This window comes from Neolamprologus brichardi, unplaced genomic scaffold (assembly GCF_056152115.1).
Source record: "Neolamprologus brichardi isolate AB-2024 unplaced genomic scaffold, ASM5615211v1 NODE_ptg000031l+_length_7269946_cov_1, whole genome shotgun sequence".
Classification (NCBI taxonomy): Eukaryota; Metazoa; Chordata; class Actinopteri; order Cichliformes; family Cichlidae; genus Neolamprologus; species Neolamprologus brichardi.
This window is the reverse complement of record NW_028270136.1, coordinates 4,938,235-4,960,386: the sequence shown is the minus strand read 5'-3', so window position 1 is coordinate 4,960,386 and position 22,152 is coordinate 4,938,235. Positions and strand designations below refer to the sequence as shown.

The following is a 22,152-nucleotide window of genomic DNA, read 5'->3' as shown; positions in this document are numbered from 1 at the left end:
CCCTGGCCTCACTGATAAAACTGTAGTTAGGAGGGGTCGTCTCGATGAGAACAGCTCCACTGTTACTTTGGTCCAACCAAGTTTCAGTTAAAAACATAAAATCAAGGCTGTGCTCAGTGATTAAATCATTAATTAAAAATGTTTTCCCAGCTAAACATCTAACATTTAATAAAGCCAGCTTAAGTGTTTTAGAGGTATTACTTGTCCCCTCATGTTTGGGAGCAGTCTGTGGCACACGAGGTATGTTTACTATGTTTAAAGATCTTTTAGAGTGCAGCTCTCTGTGTTTCGACCAGGCCACATGTCTCCTTCTCTCACCTAAAAGTACAGAAATGTTAAAACCTTCTAGTAAACAGGGTCCCAGCTTCTCCTGGGAAAAGTCACCACTGCCATAATCCTCGCAGCCCGGACCCTCCACACATCAGACTGTGGAGACAGGGCATGAAGGTGGTAAGGAGGAACTGAGGGGGGCGAGGCTGGGCAATGTGACTTTGATTGCTCTGTTGGGGGCGGGGCTTGATGGCGAACCTTTGGCTGCTCTGGTGGGGGGTTTATGGGGGACAAAAAGGGATTGGGCCGGGGGGTAGATCTGAGCCCAGCATTGACCCGCTCCATCATCTCCTCAGTGAATTTCAGGTGTGGGGAGGAGGGAGAAAGGGAGGGGGAGGAGGGTGATGGCCTGTCAGGGGTTTGGGGGACTGGGGAAGGTCGTGGTCCCTGGTCCTGGTTGTTGGTGTTGTTGAGAGAGTTGGAGGCAAATAGGGACCCCTCTTCTTGCCTCAGATGTCTCTCCTTTCTGAGGCTCTTCCCAGGTGGGGGCAGATGGAGCTCCTCCTCAAGGTTTCTGCTGAGCTTTGTCTGTTCTTGGAGTACTGTTTGTTCCTCTTTATGAGATAACTCCTCGCTTATCTCAGCCTTGGCACCAAGCACAGATGGATGACGTATGGAATAAAACAAGTTGGAGGTGAACAGTTTCACTCCTGACTTGTTAAAATTAAATCCATTTGCTTTAAACAGATGCCTGCGTTCCCAAAAAATATTAAAGTTGTTGATAAAATGCACTGAGTGGTCAGCACATGCTGATATGAGCCATTTATTCAGTGCAAACAACCTGCATCTCTTCCTCTGACGGGCGGTACAGGTCCACTGATGAACACAGCTGCATTCAGAGAGTTTACAGTATTTAATAATCCAGTAAAGTCCCGTTTCAGAACCTCCGACTGTTGTTTGGACACATCGTTTGACCCTGCATGCAGAACAATGTTTGTCACAGTTGGATATTCATCTGCAATTTGAACCTCTCCTTCAGGTTGTTGACCATATCCTTAGGGAAGCAGAGTAGTATGAGGTCTTTAATATTCATACTGATATGTGCTTCTTTGACAGTGGTGCATATAATTTGTTGGATACACGAATTTTATCCAATGATAATAATTTGGCTGACTTGATAGAAATGTATGTAAATGGCTGCATGCTCTGTGATAGTGAGTTAAAATGTGTTATCTTTGTTCTAACCTTGATTTAATCTGTTTACTCTGCCTTTCTTTCCTTTTTTGTTGGTTTATACAAGCTACATTTGTATTTGTTCAGCCTGTGTTATTGTTACGGTGTGAGCCTGGACTCACAGCCTTTGCTTGTTTGTACATAAGCTCGATAAAGTTACTCAGGTAGGAACCTTCCTGAGCGAAATGGATTCCTCGAACGTCCCCCTTTAATGTGACACTGCTGCTCCGAACAATCACTTCCGTAAACACGCAGTTCTCTTCCTGTTACTTTCGCGTGGTTTTTGTTGGGTTTTGTTTTCCGGAAGCGTGATTCCTTTGATCAAACTAGTTAACGCCACAGTATCGAGAGATGTAACGAGCGAGTCTCGTTTCCAGCTCTGCCTTTCAGCTTAACAAGCAAAGACCAGCGTTAGCTGCCTGGTGGGTTATGGAAATAGACGGTCGAGACTTTCTGAAGACCCCTGCTGTGAAGACGGTCAGGTTTGGAGGTAGTGTTGCGGAGACGTTAGAGAAACACAAACACGTGAGTTGTAGCTTAGGGTTGTCATTCTTGGAAAATGATAAAGAGAGATATTAGGGTTGTTGATTTTGGTGACACATCCACGAGATGGTCCACTAAGTTATTAAATGAATCTAGACCTTCCTGCTGGCCTGTCTGTGGATTCTGCTGACCTTCGTAAAGTTGTTTACAAACACCTCTACGTTTCCTACGGTTTTGGCGAACTGCTCAGCTGTTTCTCCTTGTTTTTAAGGGAGACTCGAGTGATTATGAACTCCTGAAACATCAGCTGGTTGATCCTGAGATAAAGGTAAGCGTTAGTGTGAGGGCACCCTGTGGTGTGGTGGACTTTGCTTCTCAATGAACGCCCTCTCCTCCGACAGGATGCTCAGATCATCAACTGGCTGCAGGAATTTCGGTCTTGTGTGACCCACCTGACCAAGGATCATGAACAGCTCATTTATACTATACTGGTGAGTGTAAATATTAACACGATTCAAAGAGAAGAGTGCTGTATTTACTCCACCGGGGGTCCAAGTGATCGGAGTCGTTCTGAAACAAACATCACATCAACAAACTGCATGCTGCTGATTAGCCTGTCAGCATGGCAAGCAGACGGCTCAGCAGCAGATGTACCGTTGCCTCAGTGTACGCCATTGTTGTGTAGTTTAAATGAGCTCATGGGATTTTTGGGTGTCGCTGTAACGAACCCACGAACATTGAGGTGGTACTCAGTTATATTGTAAAATGACCAAAACCGAGCAGAGTAGGTACGAGTGGAAAAGTGGCATATGCTTTAATTTTTAAATGGATCAATTTTAAAGTTTCAGAGCTTTAATATGCAGCTTTAGACCTAAACAGCAGCACTGAGTGCAGGCAGTGCACTAAATCAGCGGTCCCAAACCCCCGGGCCTCGGACCGGTACCGGTCCGTGAGTCGTTTGGTACCGGGCCGCGAGAGTTGAGGCTCAGGTGTGAAATGTATAGTTTTCAGGGTTTTTATTGGTTTTCAGTGTTATTTTGTTATCGTTTTTATCGTTTACTCGGTTTTCCTGGGTCTTTTCACGTGTGTTATGAATAAATCTTCTTTTTTTCAGTACCAGTACTAGTTTTATTTTGTTGTATTTATCCGCGACACCTTAAAGGCCGGTCCGTGAAAATAATGTTGGGCATAAACCGGTCCGTGGCGCAAAAAAGGTTGGGGACCGCTGCATAAACAACCAGATTAACCAGTTTCTGCAGCATTAATCACATGTTGCATTTTAACACTATATTTTTATGTTCTGTAGATTTTTACATTTATTTGATAATGTTGGAGCTGTCATGAATTTTCTGTTTACTGTGGGATTTTCACATGACATGTGAAATGCCCATTATAGTTTAGTTAGATACTGCCAACACCACCCCTGTCATGTGAGTGCGCAGGGCAAACCCCAAGTTAACTTACTCACACTAATCACCACAGTTACAGAACAAATGTCACCTGACACAAAAACATAGAGTCAAACAGGATGAACTGTAGTCCTCGTGTCTGGAGCCCACCTGCACACTGAGCCGTAACACCAGCCGTCCACTCCGTCAGCAACAGACAAAAAAAGCGAGTGCAAGACGAACCGGCCCGTGTAGGACCTGCTGCCTCGCAGCCCACCCAAACTGCCCACAACTGAGAGAAAAAAATGAATTTGTTTGATCTCAAACATGTAAATGTTAAAAAATGTATCCAAACAAAGTCATCAGGAATTTGGCAAATACTTTTTCACAGCACTATTATAGCGTAAAAACAGGACCTGGGCAGGTTTTGTTCTTGTATTTGATTGACTTGCATTGACTGTGTAAATAACATACTACGATGCTGTTGCTGGCATCTTGTGGCAGTAAATTCAAACTTTGAATGAGGCAGTCTGTCATTATAGACTCATTCAAAAAAGAGGATGGAAATGCCTTTATTTTGTTTTCTCTAATAAATAAATGCCTATTGCAAGCCACACTGATAATACCTTGATTAGTATATTTTTATTATATTGTCATGACTGTCATCACATATTTCTTTGAAATATTGTTATAAATTAATATAACTTATAACCTAGCCCTGTTCCTTAGTGTGGGTGAGAGATCATTTGCTTTTTAAAGCAACGTCTTAAACTAGCGTGCATTAATAAAACAAAGAAATTAAATTAAGCCAAGAAAAAAGAGGGTAGATATACAAGATATGGAACATGTAAATGGTAAATGGCCTGTATTTATATAGCGCTTTACATGTATGCCTTCACCAAATTTGTTACGACCTCATTCCAATATGAAATTCAATTTTCTTTATATTGCATCAAATCACAACAACAGTCGCCTCTACAGTCAACAGGGAAAGTATTATTGTGATCAGAGCTCAGAGAGAACAACACATCCAGAACGCTGACTCGTTCTTAGTTGAACCCATTTAGCCTTCTGCTCCTGTAGTAACCAGACAATAACCCTTGATCACTGATTCCCACACCAGCGTTCAAGTTTGAGTCAAGACCAATATTAGAGTCAAATATAAAATGAAAAAAAATTCCCAGGAAAAGCCGTGGTTGATTTAACATGGACAAACCTTGATATGCTGTTGGTAATGCGTCATCTATTCTGTCATTTTGGTGCACATTTTAAACCCTTCAGTCCACTGATACGCTCAAAGATAAAGTACTTTCTAACTCTAGCTGTGGATTATTTGGCCTTAGGTGTGTTCATGTGGTGTGAATCAGCAGACGTCCAAAAAGCTGATTGTGTTTATATACTGAAAGACATGTAAACACTAGAGGTGGGAATCACCATACATCCCACGATACGATATTATCACAATACTTAACACACGATACGATATTATTGCAATTTTTAAAATATTTTGCGATATTCAGATTCTGCACATAAAGGTAAACTTTATCAATATTCATTTTCTCTAATATCAAAGTCTCACACTCAGTCTTTCTCTCATTTCAGTTTGATTGTTGACAAACTGAACGGTTTGTATTACAGTCTAGTCCAACTTAACTGAATCAACCATCTGGTACAATTATAGCTATTCTGAACTATGCAGTTTATGAAAACTATGCAGCCCCTTCAGCAACTGAAGAATTTGAAAGTAAATTAAAACAAAATATAATTTTACATTAAATAAAAAAGTTTTAAACTTAATTAAAATAAAACATGTCTTAAATTAAAATAAGTAAACTGTCATGTTTATTGCTGCCAAAAACAAGTTAAACACATTTGGACAGTGAAGGAATGTCAGGATTCTTGCTCAGAAAAAGGATCAACATGCTCTGAAGTCAGAGCACAAAAACCTTTTTGTAACAAAGTATCGATTTCTGCTGTCCCTGTATCCATACATTATTAGAAACAAAATATCACCATGCTACACAGTATCCATTTTTTCCCCCACCTCTAATAAACACACTGTGTGTGTGTGTGTGTGTGTGTGTGTGTGTGTGTGTGTGTATTATAGAGGCTTCCTTGGCTGGGCCGGAGCCAGGCTGTGGTGGACGAGTACCTGGCCTTTCTGGGTAACCTGGTGTCAGCACAGACTGTCTACTTGTGTGCCTGCCTTAACATGGTGGTCTCCCACTTCACCCCCAGTATGTTACTCTGACTGGTACTGAATTAATCATGATTCAGAAACGTGTTACAGTAGTAGGCTTGTGATGGTCGACGGGATGGAAAGGAAATACATGACTGTCAGATGTGTATATGTGAAAAGCAACAAACAAAAGTGCTTCTGGTGACTCGGCTCCATATTTGCACATTTGTTTTGCTGAACCGTCTTCTGTGTAGTTGATGATAGACTTCAGCTTCAGTCTGAAAAAGAACACAGGTCACAAATAATTGTGTTATCCTTTTAAATGAACACCAAACACTGCAAGTTTACTGAGGAGCAGGACTGATAACTTTCACTGCTTAGCTCCTAAATGAATGTTAGCGTCATATTTTTAGCGATCGCCACTAACGTAATGGTAACTGAAGAGATGACTTAAAGGGTTAAATGATGAATGCTAATGTGTGTGTCGGCCAGGTTAACTTATGATAACTGTTTAATACTTCAGTGTTGAGGAAATGGGAACTTTACTAATCCTTGAAATTCCTCATAAAGACCTGTTCAGTGTTACGCATGTCAACTCCTCCGTGTTCAGGTGTAATGAGGGGAGGGGTTGTGTGCAGACGGGCAGCTGTGTGACAGCTGGATGAGGCAAAGACAGAGTCTGTACTGTAACCACTGAGTATCTGATCTCTTTTAGGATCTGATAGTCAGTTTTTTGACGACCCTGTACAGTATTGTTGTCTTTCTTGTTGTCATCTCTGATGATGGAGAAACCACTTGTGTGTTTTTTCAGAGAGAGTGACCATCTGTGAAGGAGGAGTGGATATCTCTGATTCAGATGATGAAGATGAGAGTAAGATTTTTCTCTTCTCCTATGAAGTGGTCGTTTCAGACATCATAACCTTGCCGTGGTTCACATGTGTTGACAAAGAAGCGAGATGCAGGTGTGCTTTGTAAAGCTTCGTTATGTTCACTAAGAGCTTGTGTGGCTTTTTTTTTTTAAGATCTACCCAGAAACTTCGATCACTGTCACCAGGCGCTGCAGCTCATCATCAGATACGTGCCCTCGTAAGTCTGTCACCTGTTATTCTGCTGCTGCTGTTTTTTGAATCTTTGGCCTTTAAACTCTGAATTTGTACACTTGAGCTTTGATTCATCACCAGACTTCTGGACCCTGAGTGACAAAATAAATGAATTAAAGGCACCATTAAATAATTCATTAACATTGGCATTAATGAAATAAATATTTAATTACTTAATTAAATGCACATTGATTTCATTTAGAAGCATTTAATAAATTATTTATTTATTTCAAATTGTACTTAATTATTGACACATTGAATTAATTATTTAATAACGTTAAGCATACTTGTTTCAGTCGCCCATTCTGAATTATAACTAACATTAAAAACATGTTTAAGGAGAAGAGAGCAAATAAATAATCAGTAATCAGTAATCACGTAATCTTTATAGAAAGAGATACCACTGGTTTCTGTTACTTAGTAACTGTTAGGTTTACGTGTATACGTACATATTTTAATTGTGAATATTAATCATGAGGCTAAACGGGCAGTCCAGCTGCCGCCATCATGGAGTGAGGTCAGCATATCCAGGATATCTTTCGGTTATCTGGAATCACTGACCCTAACACTGGGAGCAGGATAAACGGTCACATGAAGCTGGTTATCAGCTCTCTGAGTTAACTCAGCTTCCCAGCACGGGCACATGAACGTGTCGGCAGCATCAAACGAATCTAACGGTCATCTACGAATCGAATTCATGGGTCATATCGATATTCTTTTACTAAAAATCAACCTTGTTAGTTCCAACTATTCCAGAGATGTGAACTTCTACAGTAAACAGACAATAACACATACCAGTCTCACGCTGCACTGTTGTAAAAGAGATGGACACTTGAGTTTGAATGTGATTGGTTGAACAGGTGTTCATGATGTGTGTTATCTGCATTTCCATCAGTGTGAGAGACTCAGCAGCAGAAACAAACAGAACATTTATATATTTAACAAATCACCAGATGAATCCACGCATGTTCCCGTGACAAAGCCGCGCACTGTCTGCGCAGTGATTTTAGTTCAGCACGATGCTCATTTAATGTTCCCCACATCCTTCTTCAAACACTTCAAACATGCTGTAAATAAAAGACTCAGCTTCCAGCTGATTTATAATCGAAACGATCAAACCTGCTGTTTGAGTTTGTATCCTCTCAGCTGCAGACTCGCTGCTGTTTAAAGGTTTGAGAGCAAAGATTTCATATAAAACACAGACTCGGTCTACGTACACATTTGACATGAGGTCAGTAATTAGAGTCTGTGTCCTGTTCTAAGATCATATATGTAAAATTGTTTTTAGCCAACATGAGAAAGTTAAATATAGTTGTGTCTGTGACTTCAGGGAAACACAAAGACTGGAGGCAGACGGGCTGTTTTCATCATCAACACATTTCCATGTGTTTCAGTTTTACAGCAGGACCCTGCTGTACATTAGACAGCTGGCACTTTTGTAACTTACTGGTGATATGAGTGTTTACGTTTTTCATTACAAAAAAATTGTTGGACTTTTTTAACTGAAGTTAACTTGGAACACCGGGGCTGTGAGCTCGGTACTCTGTACACGCTACGCTCCGCTAACAGTCAGCTGGAACATTGCCGGAAACATCTGAGCACTTTTGCAAACATGTTGACAACCTGACCTGTGAAGATTACGCCACTACATTTTGAAATGCATTCTGGGATACCTGGCTTCCCCACACTACCACCAGTTCATAGTGATTGATTATCTAGGATCGATCTGTCTTGATTAACTTTGCACAGTAATGTTAGACAAGCTGCAGCGGCAGCATTAACCCCGCCCCCGGGTGTGCTGGGTGAGGCTGACAGATAAAATTGATTCAAGAACACAGGAGGGCCAGGAGTGCCAAAAAAATCCTTAAATAATTAATTACATTTGTCATTAATGAAATAATTAAATGTGTCATGAATTAAATACAATTTGGAATAAATAAATACATAATTTATTGAATGTTTTAAATGAAATGAATCAGCATTTATTGAATTATTTAAACATTTATTGAATTAATTCCAATTTTAATGAATTAATGAAAGATTTAATTAATTATTTAATGGTGTATTTAATCAATTCCTTTTGGCACTCCTTGCCCTCCATATTCTTTCAACCCCTTTGTGTGTAAAGGTTGTAATGTCTCTAGTGCTGTAACTTCACAAAACCTCACAAAACCACGGGGTTGGTGGTACAGACCTTTAATAAACTGCAGTATTGTCCACATGTTCACATGCTAAGTATGTTTTTGGTAGTCATAACATGAGCAAGTATGATATAGATATCCAGCAAAATCCCATTTCCAAATCTGCCCACGGAGTTTGATTTAACCAGCTGATCTTTTCCCTTTAAGCTGGTATTCTTATCTTGTAATTGCTGCAAGTGTATTTCTCCCTTTTGTCTCAGCAGGCTTTATTATAGTATAACTTGCTTTCTTCTTCTTATTTGACATTCATTTACCTACTAATACAAACAAGTAGCCACTAGCTTGTTACTGTAAAGAAAAGTTATCTTGTAACTAATGTTGTTGCATAAATGGATACTTTGTGTACACTTTGTTTTATTTGATGTCGGTCAGCCTACATTGTGGCTTCACTGTGATTTTCACCCCTCGTGTTTTTAATGTTTTTGTAATGTGAAGATTTTTCCTCTTCTTTTAGCACAAGTCGCTTTCTGATGCCCATTTTGCAAGAAAACTTTCCCTTCATACAGAAATCCTCAAGAACACTGGTAAGATGCAGGAGACCCCGACGTCCCCGCACTATTAATAGGCTCCACTCTGTCTTCTTTGTAGATCATTGTTAAAACTTCTTCCTTCCAGGAGGTGCTATTTCCCTTTTCATTTCACCTAATTAAACGTCCGTACATAATTTAATCTTTTTTGTTTCATTATTATTTTGTTTTAGAACTCTTGCTAATAACCTCTAAAGTTGTATTTATTGTAGTTCATAACAGACTGGGATCTCTAGTCTTAATAACAGCTCTTTCAGCTTAATGTGTTTTTATTGATCCTTTGAGACGTCATTTTGTACCTCTGAATATTTGTGTTTAAATGTGTGTTTGTTTGTTTAATGTGGGTCCTATCAAAGGCTTTTTAATGTAACTTTTTACACGATCTACTTCCTGTTGTCTGTTGTAGATTAGACATTGAGGAGATTATAAAGACTGTACAAAATGAGACGTCATCAGTTTTATCAAAAAAGCTTTTGATTCTTTTTCTAAGTGTCTCTGTTAACTGACGGATGCTTTACAGGAGTGTTACGTCCATAACCTCCTGAGGATAACCGTGTACGTCCCCTCCATTCGACGAGACCTACTTGAGCTGATTATTGGAAAACTGCTGAAACTGGATGTGAGTGGTACACCTCCAAATTCTGCTGTTTGTAGTTTAATTTGAACTTACAGTAGTAACTCAACATGAGCTGTGTGGTAGGTGCTCAGGTAGGTTTATTAAGTTTTGGATAGTGATACAGTTTGTCTGATTTTGTCTCTGGTTATCGCTATAGTGCAGAGCTTTCATTCAAGAGGTTTAAGAAAAGAAGCTGCATCCACACAGGGAGTGATTCAGTCATCGCGCGTCATTTTGAGGCTCCAGTTTCGTAGATAATCCTTTAATGGCTGTATCTCACTCAGCACTGTCCTACACTCTTATTGGTAGTTGCTTCAGCGCGTGGAAGTTCAGAGAAGTTTCTGGTCCTGCCCTCTTCACTTCTCCAGCTCAAAGATAAGAGGCAGCGCTCATATCCCACTGATTTGGTGCCATTGGGTTTCATCACAGTGGCGTCTGGACTGTTTTCTCTGCTTATGTGCCATAAATTTCATGTCTTTTTTGAGTCTCGGGTGCTGTTTGGCAGTGTGACTGACACCTGCGGTTTATGTCCATAGAAATCACCAGCATGAGCATGCACTTAGTAACAAGACAACCTGGGTCACAAGTCAATAATTGTGTTATTAACATCAGATCTACCGCCGCGTCCTGTTGGACTTGTTAGCCCGTGAAACGTGGAGGTAGCTGACAGGCCGAGTCTCTGGGAATAGCTGAAGCAAAAATGTGGGTATGGGAGTAATTCACTGAGAGCTTGGAGCAATAATTTTGGTTTCTGTCACATAACTCAGACGGGGGAACCACTTCCTGCTCACCGCATCACTGGTTACCTTTTGAATTCAGAGTCCATTTCAAGATTGCGGTTCTGACTTTTAGAGCTCTTCATGGAGAAGCATCAGCTTACATCAGTGAACTTTCATAGCTATGTATCTCCAGCAGGTTCCTGAGGCCTTGTGATCAGGGACTTGGTGATTCCACCGAGTCACAAGTGGACTTGACCGGCTTTAACCCTTTAAAGCCGGTCGGAGCGGGCACGCTCCGTTTTGCGCAACTATTTTTAAATCCCGGTAGCTCTGCAACCACGTGAGCTAGCGCAATAATTTTTTTTGCATATGAAACCGGAGGAGTTGTACTTCCATCTTATGCCATCAGCTTGTCCTCGGTCACAGTTTCCTTCCACATATAGCTTTGCAAAAACTGCATAAAAAGCACTTGCAGCAACAAAAACATAATATTCCAGAAACACGCTTTGCTGATCCGATCAGCTGTTCGTAACACTTCCTACGTCCATCAGCGCGAACTATCGCAAGTGACGTCATTTTCGCAGAAATGTAGTTTTTTACCATCAGGGCCTCATGAGCCTGTACTGGTGTTTTTAACAGTTATGTTTGACTTTATGACTTTCTGTGTGGTTTCTGGGATGCTTAGGACTCATATTGCACTGCTGGAAATAGTTTATTTTGATGCACATGCTGCTTTTTTGCAAATTTATTTATTTATTTATTAATATTTATTTTCATTTTTCCTGCAGTGTATGAAAATTGGTGTATTTCAAAAATAAAACTATGAAGACACTCAAAATAAATTTCCTGTGGTGGGAAACTATTTTGTGCAACTTTTTTGTATTTACAGTTTTGAGGGATAAGCCTCTTAAATTTCTCTAACTAGAAATATATGTTAAAAAAACAAAAACGATTTTTTTTGTAGTTTATTGCACTTTTTTGCAATTTATGTAATGACTATGCACTTAATGCAGACATATTATTAAAATTTAGGCTGTAATGGTTGTATTGATGTATAGCAACTTGAAATGCTCCCAAAAATGGCTCCACAGCAGGTAAACATATAATATAAGCTCTGGCGGACTTGGTTCTATGGTAGGTCTTAAAGGGTTAATGTGGAATCACCGACAGTACCTCTGGATCAACACTTGCCAGGATACTGGAGAGGAAAGTCTATCAGTTAGTCGAATCTTGGATCCAGGAGGAACAATGGAACACATGGGAATGTAGAGAGACAAAATCACACAAAAGTATCATCTTTCAAAAACTTATGGACCTTGTTGTATCGTCTCTTAGAGGCCTGTCAATACCAAAATATGTAGAAACGTATGCATGCAAATAAATTAGTCATATCTGACTTATCTGTTGCAGAAGGACATGTTCAGACATAAAATCGATCAATTCATTTTTTTCTGAACAAGTTCACATCTGAAGCATCAGTTCACACATCACCTGCTGCTTTCTTCTGGAAACTGGTGAGATATCAAAGGTGTACATGTGTGCGGTACATTTCAGGTGAACGCGTCCCGCACACACATTGAGGAGGCTGAAGAAAACCGAGTGCAGACCCAGAAAGCAGAGGAGCAGACTGAGGAGTGTCTGTTTGACATGGTAAGAGCCAGCAGGGTTTGATGATAGGAACGTTTTTCCACAGATAGAATAAAAATGACTTATTCAAAAGCATATGAATAATTGTCATGACAGTCAACGTCTTCGGCCAGCATGTATGAGAGCTCAGATGAAACTGTAGTTGGGTTAGGTTATTGGACAGTTTTGGCACATGTGAAATCTAATGTGCAGGAGGTGACATATTGTTGATGTGCTGTTAAATCAGCGACAGTTTTTTTAAACCAAGTTTTCAGGCTTTAAGGGAAAAAACACGCCAATATAGAAAATGTCAATAAATATACTTTCTGCGTAAAACCCTTGTGATGGTTTTCAACAGCTGCAGATTAGTTGGAGTAATATCTTTCACACAGACACCAGCAGAGCACAAGGTCAGACCATAGAAGTACCGATACGAACCACCATGAGTTAATGCAGTCTTGGAGCCGATGAGGTTCAGCCGGGTGGCAGCAGTAAGGCTGAGTCAGTGGTGTCTGTGAGGCAGAAACCAAGATGGTGTCAAACCTTCATACTGCTCTGTAGCAGATGATTGTTCCACACCTGGGCTGGTCTTTCAGGTGACCCCGAACTGGAGAGCATCTACATTTTCCATTTAATAACATTCCTTGATCTAACATTCCTGGTGTTTCATGAGCACAGAGAGGTGCGTCACAAGTCCTTTGCTCACATACTGTCCTCCTTTATTCGTTAAAGACCCAGTAATTCATTCAAGTCTGTGGTTGAACCCAACACCTCGCCACTGAAGGGACCACATAAAGTCATCTGAACATGAGACCTGCGTGTGTTTGACTATAACTGAAACATCGAAGTGGACAGCCTGAATAAAACTAATTGTAGACACAAAATCTAAATAAGGAAACATGGGCAGCGTCCTGGACCCAAATTTGAATTTGTTCTCTTTATTCTTTCTTTTAATCCTGATGACTCTGTGTGTGTCCGTGTTTCTGTCAGGATGAAGACGTGTCAGATGAGCCCACCAGGACTGTGATGGCCCATCCAGTGGCAGAAAGACTGGACACTCTCATGGCCGTGCTTATGGCTTACATCAAGGATGTCTGCTACGTCGATGGTAGATGTAGAAAAAAGCTTTTTCTACACGTAAATCCATAAATATTTGGACATAAATATTTTTGTAGTTTTGTCTTTATATACTACTAAAGTGCATTTAAATCAAGCAACCTTTGAAAAGGGTTTTTTTTAAATAAAAATGGCTCCTAATGCATTCATGCACTACTTTAAGTAATTGAACTGAAGCTCAAAGCCTGATCAATCACATCTTTATTGATTGATTTTGGTCCAAATACTAACCATTGTTTAACCCTGACTCCTTAAGATTAGACCATCTTTTCCAGGCCTGACTGATGCTGAATCCTTCAGTAAACGTTTGTAATGTAGGAAGATGGAGAATATTAAACTAAGCTGTACGTTAATATTTTTATGTCTTGTCTTGTGTTTCAGGGTCTTTTCACGTGGAAAGGACAAAGGAGCTGTACAGAGATGTGTTGACTGTATTTGACAAGCTCATTCTGCCAACACACGCTTCTTGTCATGTGCAGTACGCTCTCTTTTACCTCTGCAGCTTCAAACCGGTCAGTACTCCCCACATATACTGGGACCAGTTAACTTTGGTTTTTGCATTTTACTGGCAGTCTGGGTTTCAGCGACGAGATGTACGGGCACAGGAAAGTTTCCAAACTCTTACATCTTAGATAAAGATAAAATAGATCATTTGAGAATGATTTTAAATTCTGGAGAAGAGAAGCCATATATGAGAATAATAATAATATTAATTGTAGCATTCTGGATCAGCTCGAGGCTTTTAAAGCAACATTTGGAGCAGCTGGTAATTAGAAACTGTAATATTCCAGCCTAGAAGTAGGATAGCTTTATCTGATATAAACACCACTTTCTGCATCTACAGGGCTGCTGTGCCTCACCAATGGCACAGTATGACAAAGTACACTCCTCAATATTTGTAACCTGGCCACTGCATTTGCAGCTGGGTTACAATCAAGAGAGAAATATTGATTGTGAGGTGTGGGTGCCTGTGGAACCAGCTCTACTTTCAAGATTAGGCTTCAAACTTTCCTTTTTGCTAAAGCATATAGTTAGGGCTGGACCAGGTGACCCTGAATCCTCCCTTAGTTATGCTGCAATAGACGTAGGCTGCTGGCGGACTCCCATGATGCACTGGGTGTTTCTTTTTCACCTTTCTCACTGGGAGGGTTTAAAACATCGATTTTCCGTTTCAAATCGAGTTTAGCTTGAATACAGCCACATCGATTCATTTTTAAATATAAATGTATTTTCCCAGAAACTCGGGTTAAAGCTCACGAAACTATTTCACCACCAAACAGCTAAAGCAGTAAACGAGAGCAGGAAGTCGGATTCTGCACAAAGACGTAAACACAGAGCGTGGATCGACCGCACGTGTGCAGACACGTCGGTGCTGAACGCCGACACAGATGCTGATGCTGCAGGTTTCATCACTCTGACCAAAACTCACTGAACCAGCAGCAAAAGAAGATCGAACTACATGTTTGATCAACGTCGTCATGAATTCACTCTGACTTTGGCTGTTTAGCTTCCAGCACAATAAGCTCTCACTTCCTGCACAGCTCTGTCTCTCTGTGTCCTTCAAGAACAGTTTCCCGTCTCAAATATGTTTTTATTTGTACAGCAGCAACTTCAAAAACCACTTTGGACAAGAAAGCCTCGTTTCTGCTGTTCAACACTGAAGAAATGTCAACTTTTACAAATGACGCCAAGTTGCAAAACTCTCAGCTGTGTCTGTAATCAAACCTCTGTAACGTCAGCAGCATCAGGTCGTGTTCAGATGCTGATTCATGGTTTTCTGTTTTTGTTCGACTGCAGAAGATTTTTAAGGCTGTCTGCTGGAAAAAGTCAGGCCAGGAAAACCTGCTTCATGTTTTTCTGTTTTATGCTCACTTACTTTGACACAAAGGCCTCTGCTGTGGTGAGGTCTCACAAGTGTCAACTTTGTTTTTATACATAGATATAAAAATATGTATCTGATATGGATAATGATCAGAATTATAATATTTCTCTCTGAGTCCAAATGGAATCGAATTGAATCAATTATAGAAATGAGTGATGATGCGCAGCCCTGATAGAGAGAGAAGAAGAAACCCAGCAGCCTAAGCCTATCGCAGCAGGGATTTCAATTCAATTCAATTCAATTTTATTTATATAGCGCCAAATCACAACAAAAGTCGCCTCAAGGCGCTTCATAGATACAGAGAAAAACCCAACAATCATATGACCCCCTATGAGCAGCACTTTGGCGACAGTGGGAAGGAAAAACTCAATGCATCATGGGAATCCCCCGGCAGCCTACGTCTATTGCAGCATAACTAAGGGAGGATTCAGGGTCACCTGGTCCAGCCCTAACTATATGCTTTAGCAAAAAGGAAAGTTTGAAGCCTAATCTTAAAAGTAGAGATAGTGTCTGTCTCCTGAATCCAAACTGGAAGCTGGTTCCACAGAAGAGGGGCCTGAAAACTGAAGGCTCTCCCTCCCATTCTACTTTTAAATACTCTATGAACAACAAGTAGGCCTGCAGAGTGGGAGCGAAGTGCTCTAATAGGGTGATATGGTACTACAAGGTCATTAAGATAAGATGGGGCCTGATTATTTAAGACCTTGTATGTGAGGAGCAGGATTTTGAATTCAATGGATGGTCACCTGATCAAACCCTGACTATAGTCAGGAAAACGCCCACAACATGACGCCACCATCAGCCCGACTGATACAGGATGGATCCATCAGATCAGACTACAGTTTGCTTCTATCGTCCAGTCTTGGTGACACTGTGGATCTGACAGGAGTGCCCCCCAGTGTGTCTCCTACTGCTGTAGAGCTCTTACATAGAGTCAGGCCCTGTCTCTTATAATATCTCAGCTGCCGCTGACGTTGCTACGTATATTATATTTACTCATGTTCAAGGGTAGACTGGCTTTTTCTAAATCATCCTCGTCCTCAACATTTAGAATATGTTTTATAATGCGTGTATTTATTTAGCTGGTTTATTCGCACTGACGTTTATCATTCATTACTTTGAGAGCTTCTTGTGTAGATTATGTGTTTCCTGTGATATGTCACAGGCCCTGGCAGAGGCCTTCTTGGATCACCTGTGGAAGATCCTGCAGAACCCGTCTCTGCCTGCTGTCCTTCGCCAGGCTGCTGCTGGATACCTGGGAAGTTTCTTGGCCCGAGCCAAGTTCATCCCGTTGAGGTGAGTTTACCGACACCTGCTTAAGAGCACAAATGCAGCAGGTGCAGGTTTTTAACGGGTTCTTCTCTCCTTCTGTGTCAATGGTGATTCCTATAGCACTGTGCGGGCCTGCCTTGATTTACTGAGCTCCTGGATCCATCAGTACATCTACAGCCAGGACAGCTGTGGGAAACAAGTCTGCTGTGATGTCAGCTTGCACGGGCCCTTCTACACTTCCTGCCAGGCTGTCTTCTACACGATCATCTTCAGACACAGAGCATTGCTGGAGGCCAACATGAAGAAAGGTAGAATAGAAAACTTTGAGCTAATATCAGTTTATTTGTTTTCATTTCAGGTAAAAAAAAAATAGCATGGGAGCAAAAATGACCTCAGGCTGCTTGGTTTAATTTACTAAAATCAGTTAGATGTAAGCACAGGTTTCAGGAATGGGTCTGAATCATTCCCTGATTTAAATGTCTCTAGAGTCACATTAAAGATTGTCTTATTATGTATTTTAATGGCTTTCAGCAAGGCAATTATTTGAGTTCACTCTGTAGAAAGTTCATTTCTGGGATGGGTGCTTTCTCTCTTCCTGCGTGCCACAACAGTGATCCTTTTAAATCTTCATGAAGTAGATGTGTCAGATCTGTTGAGGCCACCAGATGAGGAACAAAGATTGTTTTTAAAGCACTGTGTTGATGCACCATGACACACAGCATGGTTTAATAATAATAATAATAATAATGGATTGCATTTATATAGCGCTTTTCAAGGCACCCAAAGCGCTTTACAATGCCACTGTTCATTCACTCTCACATTCACACACTGGTGGAGGCAGCTACAGTTGTAGCCACAGCTGCCCTGGGGCAGACTGACAGAAGCGAGGCTGCCATATCACGCCATCGGCCCCTCTGGCCAACACCAGTAGGCGGCAGGTCTTGCCCAAGGACACAACGACCGAGTTTGTCCGAGCCGGGGCTACAAGACAAACTGCCAACTCTTTGAGCCACGATTGCCCGTTTAGGACATTTCCTGTGACTCTTCTCCCTCAGATGCCTCAGGATGTTTCTTAGAACTTGGTGTTGACTAACTTTAAGCCTCTTAACTTGAAAACTGCTTGGTCATCACCAGAAACGATACTTTATGCAAAATTCCAGTCAGTTTGAGATATCCATGATAAAGAATAGCGCGCAGTGTAAGCTGTCAGAATGAGGATTTTAGGGAAAATGGCAGTGATAGGTTTGTAGCTTGAACCTATTTGCTGGAACGTTGAAGACAATTTAATTACACAGCAAAGCAAGACACGAAGTAGGCAAAGTTCTTCATGTTTCTCGTGCACGGGAGAGAACCGGACAAACGCCGTTCCTTCGCTTGACCCCAGTTGCTCTCGTCCGCTCCCCCGTAACACTGCTCTTTTATTGAGGTTACATGAATATGCATAGGTTCATTAACATACGACGTATACATACACACAAAGAGTACCTTGCCTGTGCGTGTGTGTGTGTGTGTGTGTGGGGTCAGAGTATGACCCCATAAATGACTTCCGTAAACCTACTGGTCTGGAAAGTCCAGCAGTCCATCTAAACAAAAAGCACTTAGACTAAAACAGATATAGATACGTTTATCCTACCATAAAACAATAAGAGAAGGTATGACCTCTCCCATGCTCCCAGGATGTAGGTGTAGATTCCAGAACACTCTGGAATGCGCACCAAGCTTTTGCAGCCTGCTAAAGATCACACATCCTATCACTACACAATTAATTAAACACCTCTACCAATCTAAAACTAATTATAAGCATACTAAGCATATATAAGTAGGTATTTCTAAGCATAAATGACAATCAACATTACAAAACCTAACAGGCAGACATGCTGGAATTCATTTAGACTGACTAGAAAACATGAGCTTGATCAACTGTTTTTAAATCATGGTTTTTGTTTTTGATGCTTTTGGTCACACCTGATCGAATGTGTTCTGACTCCTCACTGGGTGTGTGTACGTCAGGTCTGGAGTACCTGCAGAGTCTGAACCTGGAGCAGGTGGTGATGTGTCAGCTGAATCCTCTCAGAGTCTGCCTACCTTCAATCACCAACATGTTTGCTGCCATCACAAGGTGCACATGCCCCCAAATACCATCGACCTTCCTGTAATCCTGAACCTTCTAGATTATTTTCCAGGAACTTTTCAAGAACTAAATGATTATTAGACATGCTAATATTGAGGGGGCCTCTGGTCCACTTCAAGTAAAAGTTCTACATTTGTTTTCTAACTGATGTAAAAACGCTAAAGTGTACAGCATTGTCAGTAGATCACAGTGCACGCACTGGTGTGTAGACTAGAAGAAAGTCTTTGCATCAGTTATAAAATGCTGGTATTTTCCCTCCTCGTCATTCCTACCAGCAGTTGTTTTTGTTGCAGGAAGTACCAAGTGGTGTTCTGCTACACCATCATAGAGAGGAACAACCGGTGTGTGCTGCCAGTGGTCCGCAGCTCTGCAGGAGGAGACTGTGTGACCACCAACACCAACCCACTCGACAGTTTTTTCCCCTTCGACCCCTACCTGCTCAAGAGGTGCACTCATTGTTTGATTTGTTTCCGTTTATTTTGGTTTACGCACTCAGCAGCTAGGGTTAAGCGACATTCTTCACACTCCGATTGCTCCCTTCGTTCCCCATCACCAATACTGATACCAAAGTCTCTGGAGTGGAGGGGTCGAGTTATTGTGCACCCATGAAGATGGTGCTATCCATGCTTCACTATGGCTCTGGTGCTGGTGAACACCCATGGGGGAGTTTATCTCCCACTTCCACCATGATGAGAAAAGAAAATTAGTACGAGAGTAAACAAACAGTTAAAATCATATTAGGTAACATGTGCTTGAAAGTACAAAACGTACACTTTTTGTAACTTGAATAAATCAGCCACTTGAAGCGTGTGACGTCAGCTCCAGCAGAAGCTGGAGACATGGGAAATGTAACTTTTCTCACATCAAAAGAAACGAACGGGAAGCTCTGCTACGTTTCCATTCTTTTCCATACATTCATTGTTTAAGTGCATCTCTCACTTCTATTATTCTGTTTCGTCCTCTTTCTACTGTTTCCACGATTTAGCAGTGAAACCATTTTACTTGTTTGTCTGCACAAACAGGATTGTAAATATAAACTGTATATTTACAGGTCTGGTCAGCTCATTGAACCGTTGTACCAGGTTTGGGATGATCTATCAGACACAGAGCCATCTCCCACCAAAAGAGGGCAGCAGGTAAGATGATGATTGTAACAGATTTATGAGGTTTTTTTAAAAGTAGGGGATTTGGACAGGACAAAAAAATAAGCAGGCCTATAACTTTTTTTTTTTTTTTTTGCCTGTCCCGTTTGGCTCTTTGTCATCAGAATTATTGTCTAAAGGTGAAGAAAGATGCCCAACGGATTTACTTTACCAAATGCACCATCCCAGCCTTGCCGTAATGGTCTATTTGATTCAGCTTTTATTGTTTATTTTATTTTATTTTCACTTGCTAAACATGGGACAGACTTGACTGGGGAAAAGAAAGGGGAGAAAGGAAGAGGGAAAGAAAAACAGCGAGGAAGAGGGACGGGGATAAAGGGCAAAAAACAAAAACCAACTAAATAAGCAGACAAAATATACAAATATCAATCACCTGGATCACCTGTTGAGAAAGAAAAAAGAAAACAAGCAGAAGAAAAAAAAAGAGCAACATAATAAACAACATCACGATGATCTATGGGAATATAACAGTAAATACTAAATATTAAACATTATTGTGCAGCACGTATCGACAGCACAGTGTGCTTTGAGGTAGGAGCCAAAAAGGGTGTAGTTTGTGTGTGTGAGCACCCGTGTGTACACCTGTGAGCATGAACGCGCTTGTTTTTAAAAGGTTCCTTCATGTAATGATCTGCTGGAGCAGTGGTTCCCAAACTTTTTTTGCTGATCCCCCTTTGTTTTACAAGAAAAATGTTCATGCCCCCTTCTCTATCTCTTCTATTTGTGAAGAAGTTCATGAAGTCATTACTAGTTAAGTTGGAGGACCTGCTCAGGAGGTAGAGGAGGTCATCTACTGATCAGATGGTTGGTGGTTCGATCCCTGGCTCCCCCCAATCTGCATGCCAAATATCTTTCATATTAACCCATTGGAGTAAGAACCTGTGTGAATGGTAGTTAGGGAGCACTTAAAGCATAGAAGAAAGTCCTTGTGTGAATGGATGAATGTGACATGTTGTACAGAGCGCTTTGAGTACTCCAGGAGAGTAGAAAAGCACTATATAAGAACTCAATACTGTTCCCCCTCAGACTGCAACCAACTGCAAGGGGAAATATTAAAACTCACGAGAACATTAAAATGTAAATGCCTGACTGTGATTGTTCATTCTGTGTTTCAGGGCTCGAAGGAGGATGAGGATGACTTCCTGTGTGGAGAGACGCCTCAAGCCGAGGGCATTGTGGGACTGACGCCCAACTCCTATGATTCAAATTTCCACAGTCCAAGCAGCTTAGGTTCACCACCCAACACCCTCCAGAGGCCGTTTTAGTTTCATTTGTATGGCATGTACTAGTAAGGGCTGTTGACTTCTTCAAGTTGTGAAGAAAGACAGCAGATCCTGTACCATATGATGCTTTTATAAGCTCCAACCACAGTCTGAAGAACACCAGCCCAGGACAACATGGTTGTGACTAAAGCCCTTTTTAGATCTGGGATAACATTATTTTATTAAAGTGACAGAATTCAGACATTGATCAGTTTTATGTTAATGTTCTTCACCACCCACAAATACTTATGGTAGTGACAGAGAGTGTGCATCAGTACTAAAATGTTCTCTCCAACCTTGTTAGTTTGTTTAGGTGTGTGTCTGTGTGTGCGTGCATGAGTGAGTGAATCTTTTCAATTTGAAAATGCATGACGCTGCAAGTTAAAGCAGACTCAGTAAGAAACCATCGTGTACGGGTTATTTACGTTTAGTCATTTTCAAGTAACCAATAAATGAACTGCGACTTATGCAGCACTTTTCTACTCTGTTTGAGCACTCAAAGCACTTTTGTTACTACAAGCCTTATTCACACAAACACTTTTTACCTAAAATTCTCATACTGACAGTCCAATGCATGGATCGGGGAAACTCAGGATTCAGTATCTTGCCCAGTGTGAGTGAAGTTGGCCCCCCACCTTCTTCAAATCCAACAAAAGTGGTATCAAAAGTTTGTGCTACATTTGTGGTGGCTTGTGCTGCTTTCATTTGAAAGATATTAAAGAAAATTTCCAGAGGTCATCGGAGGTCAAGCAGCCCCCCCCCATTACCCAAATCAAACAAAATTGATGTCAAACATTTGTGCTACGTTTGTGCTGGTTTGTGCTGGTTTGTGCTGCTATCATTTTAAAAATATTAATAAAATAAGGTCTTGATGAGTGCTTAACCCTCTGGGTTTGTTCAAAATCACGACCCTTTCAGCTTGTTCGTGGCCAAAAGTGGCCACCAACACATTAGGTCTGTAATTTTTATTTTTATTTTTTTTAT

The 22,152-nt window shown here is 41.0% G+C and overlaps 1 protein-coding gene and 1 pseudogene across 1 annotated transcript; one reads left to right on the top strand and one right to left on the bottom strand.

The window, feature by feature from the left end:
- Positions 1-345: 345 nt before the first annotated feature.
- LOC148094721 (uncharacterized) lies at positions 346-1,363 on the bottom strand (annotated as a pseudogene).
- Positions 1,364-1,747: 384 nt separating this feature from the next.
- Positions 1,748-21,376, top strand: rrn3 (RRN3 homolog, RNA polymerase I transcription factor). The gene is made up of 17 exons (XM_087837294.1): positions 1,748-2,028; positions 2,258-2,314; positions 2,388-2,477; positions 5,482-5,611; positions 6,365-6,424; positions 6,576-6,639; positions 9,309-9,378; positions 9,902-10,000; positions 12,271-12,366; positions 13,333-13,450; positions 13,840-13,970; positions 16,506-16,636; positions 16,733-16,920; positions 18,623-18,731; positions 19,037-19,189; positions 19,795-19,879; positions 21,022-21,376. Exons 1-17 carry the CDS (start codon positions 1,933-1,935, stop codon positions 21,169-21,171), a joined length of 1,827 nt encoding a protein of 608 aa, XP_087693420.1. The 5' UTR covers positions 1,748-1,932; the 3' UTR covers positions 21,172-21,376.
- Positions 21,377-22,152: the final 776 nt, after the last annotated feature.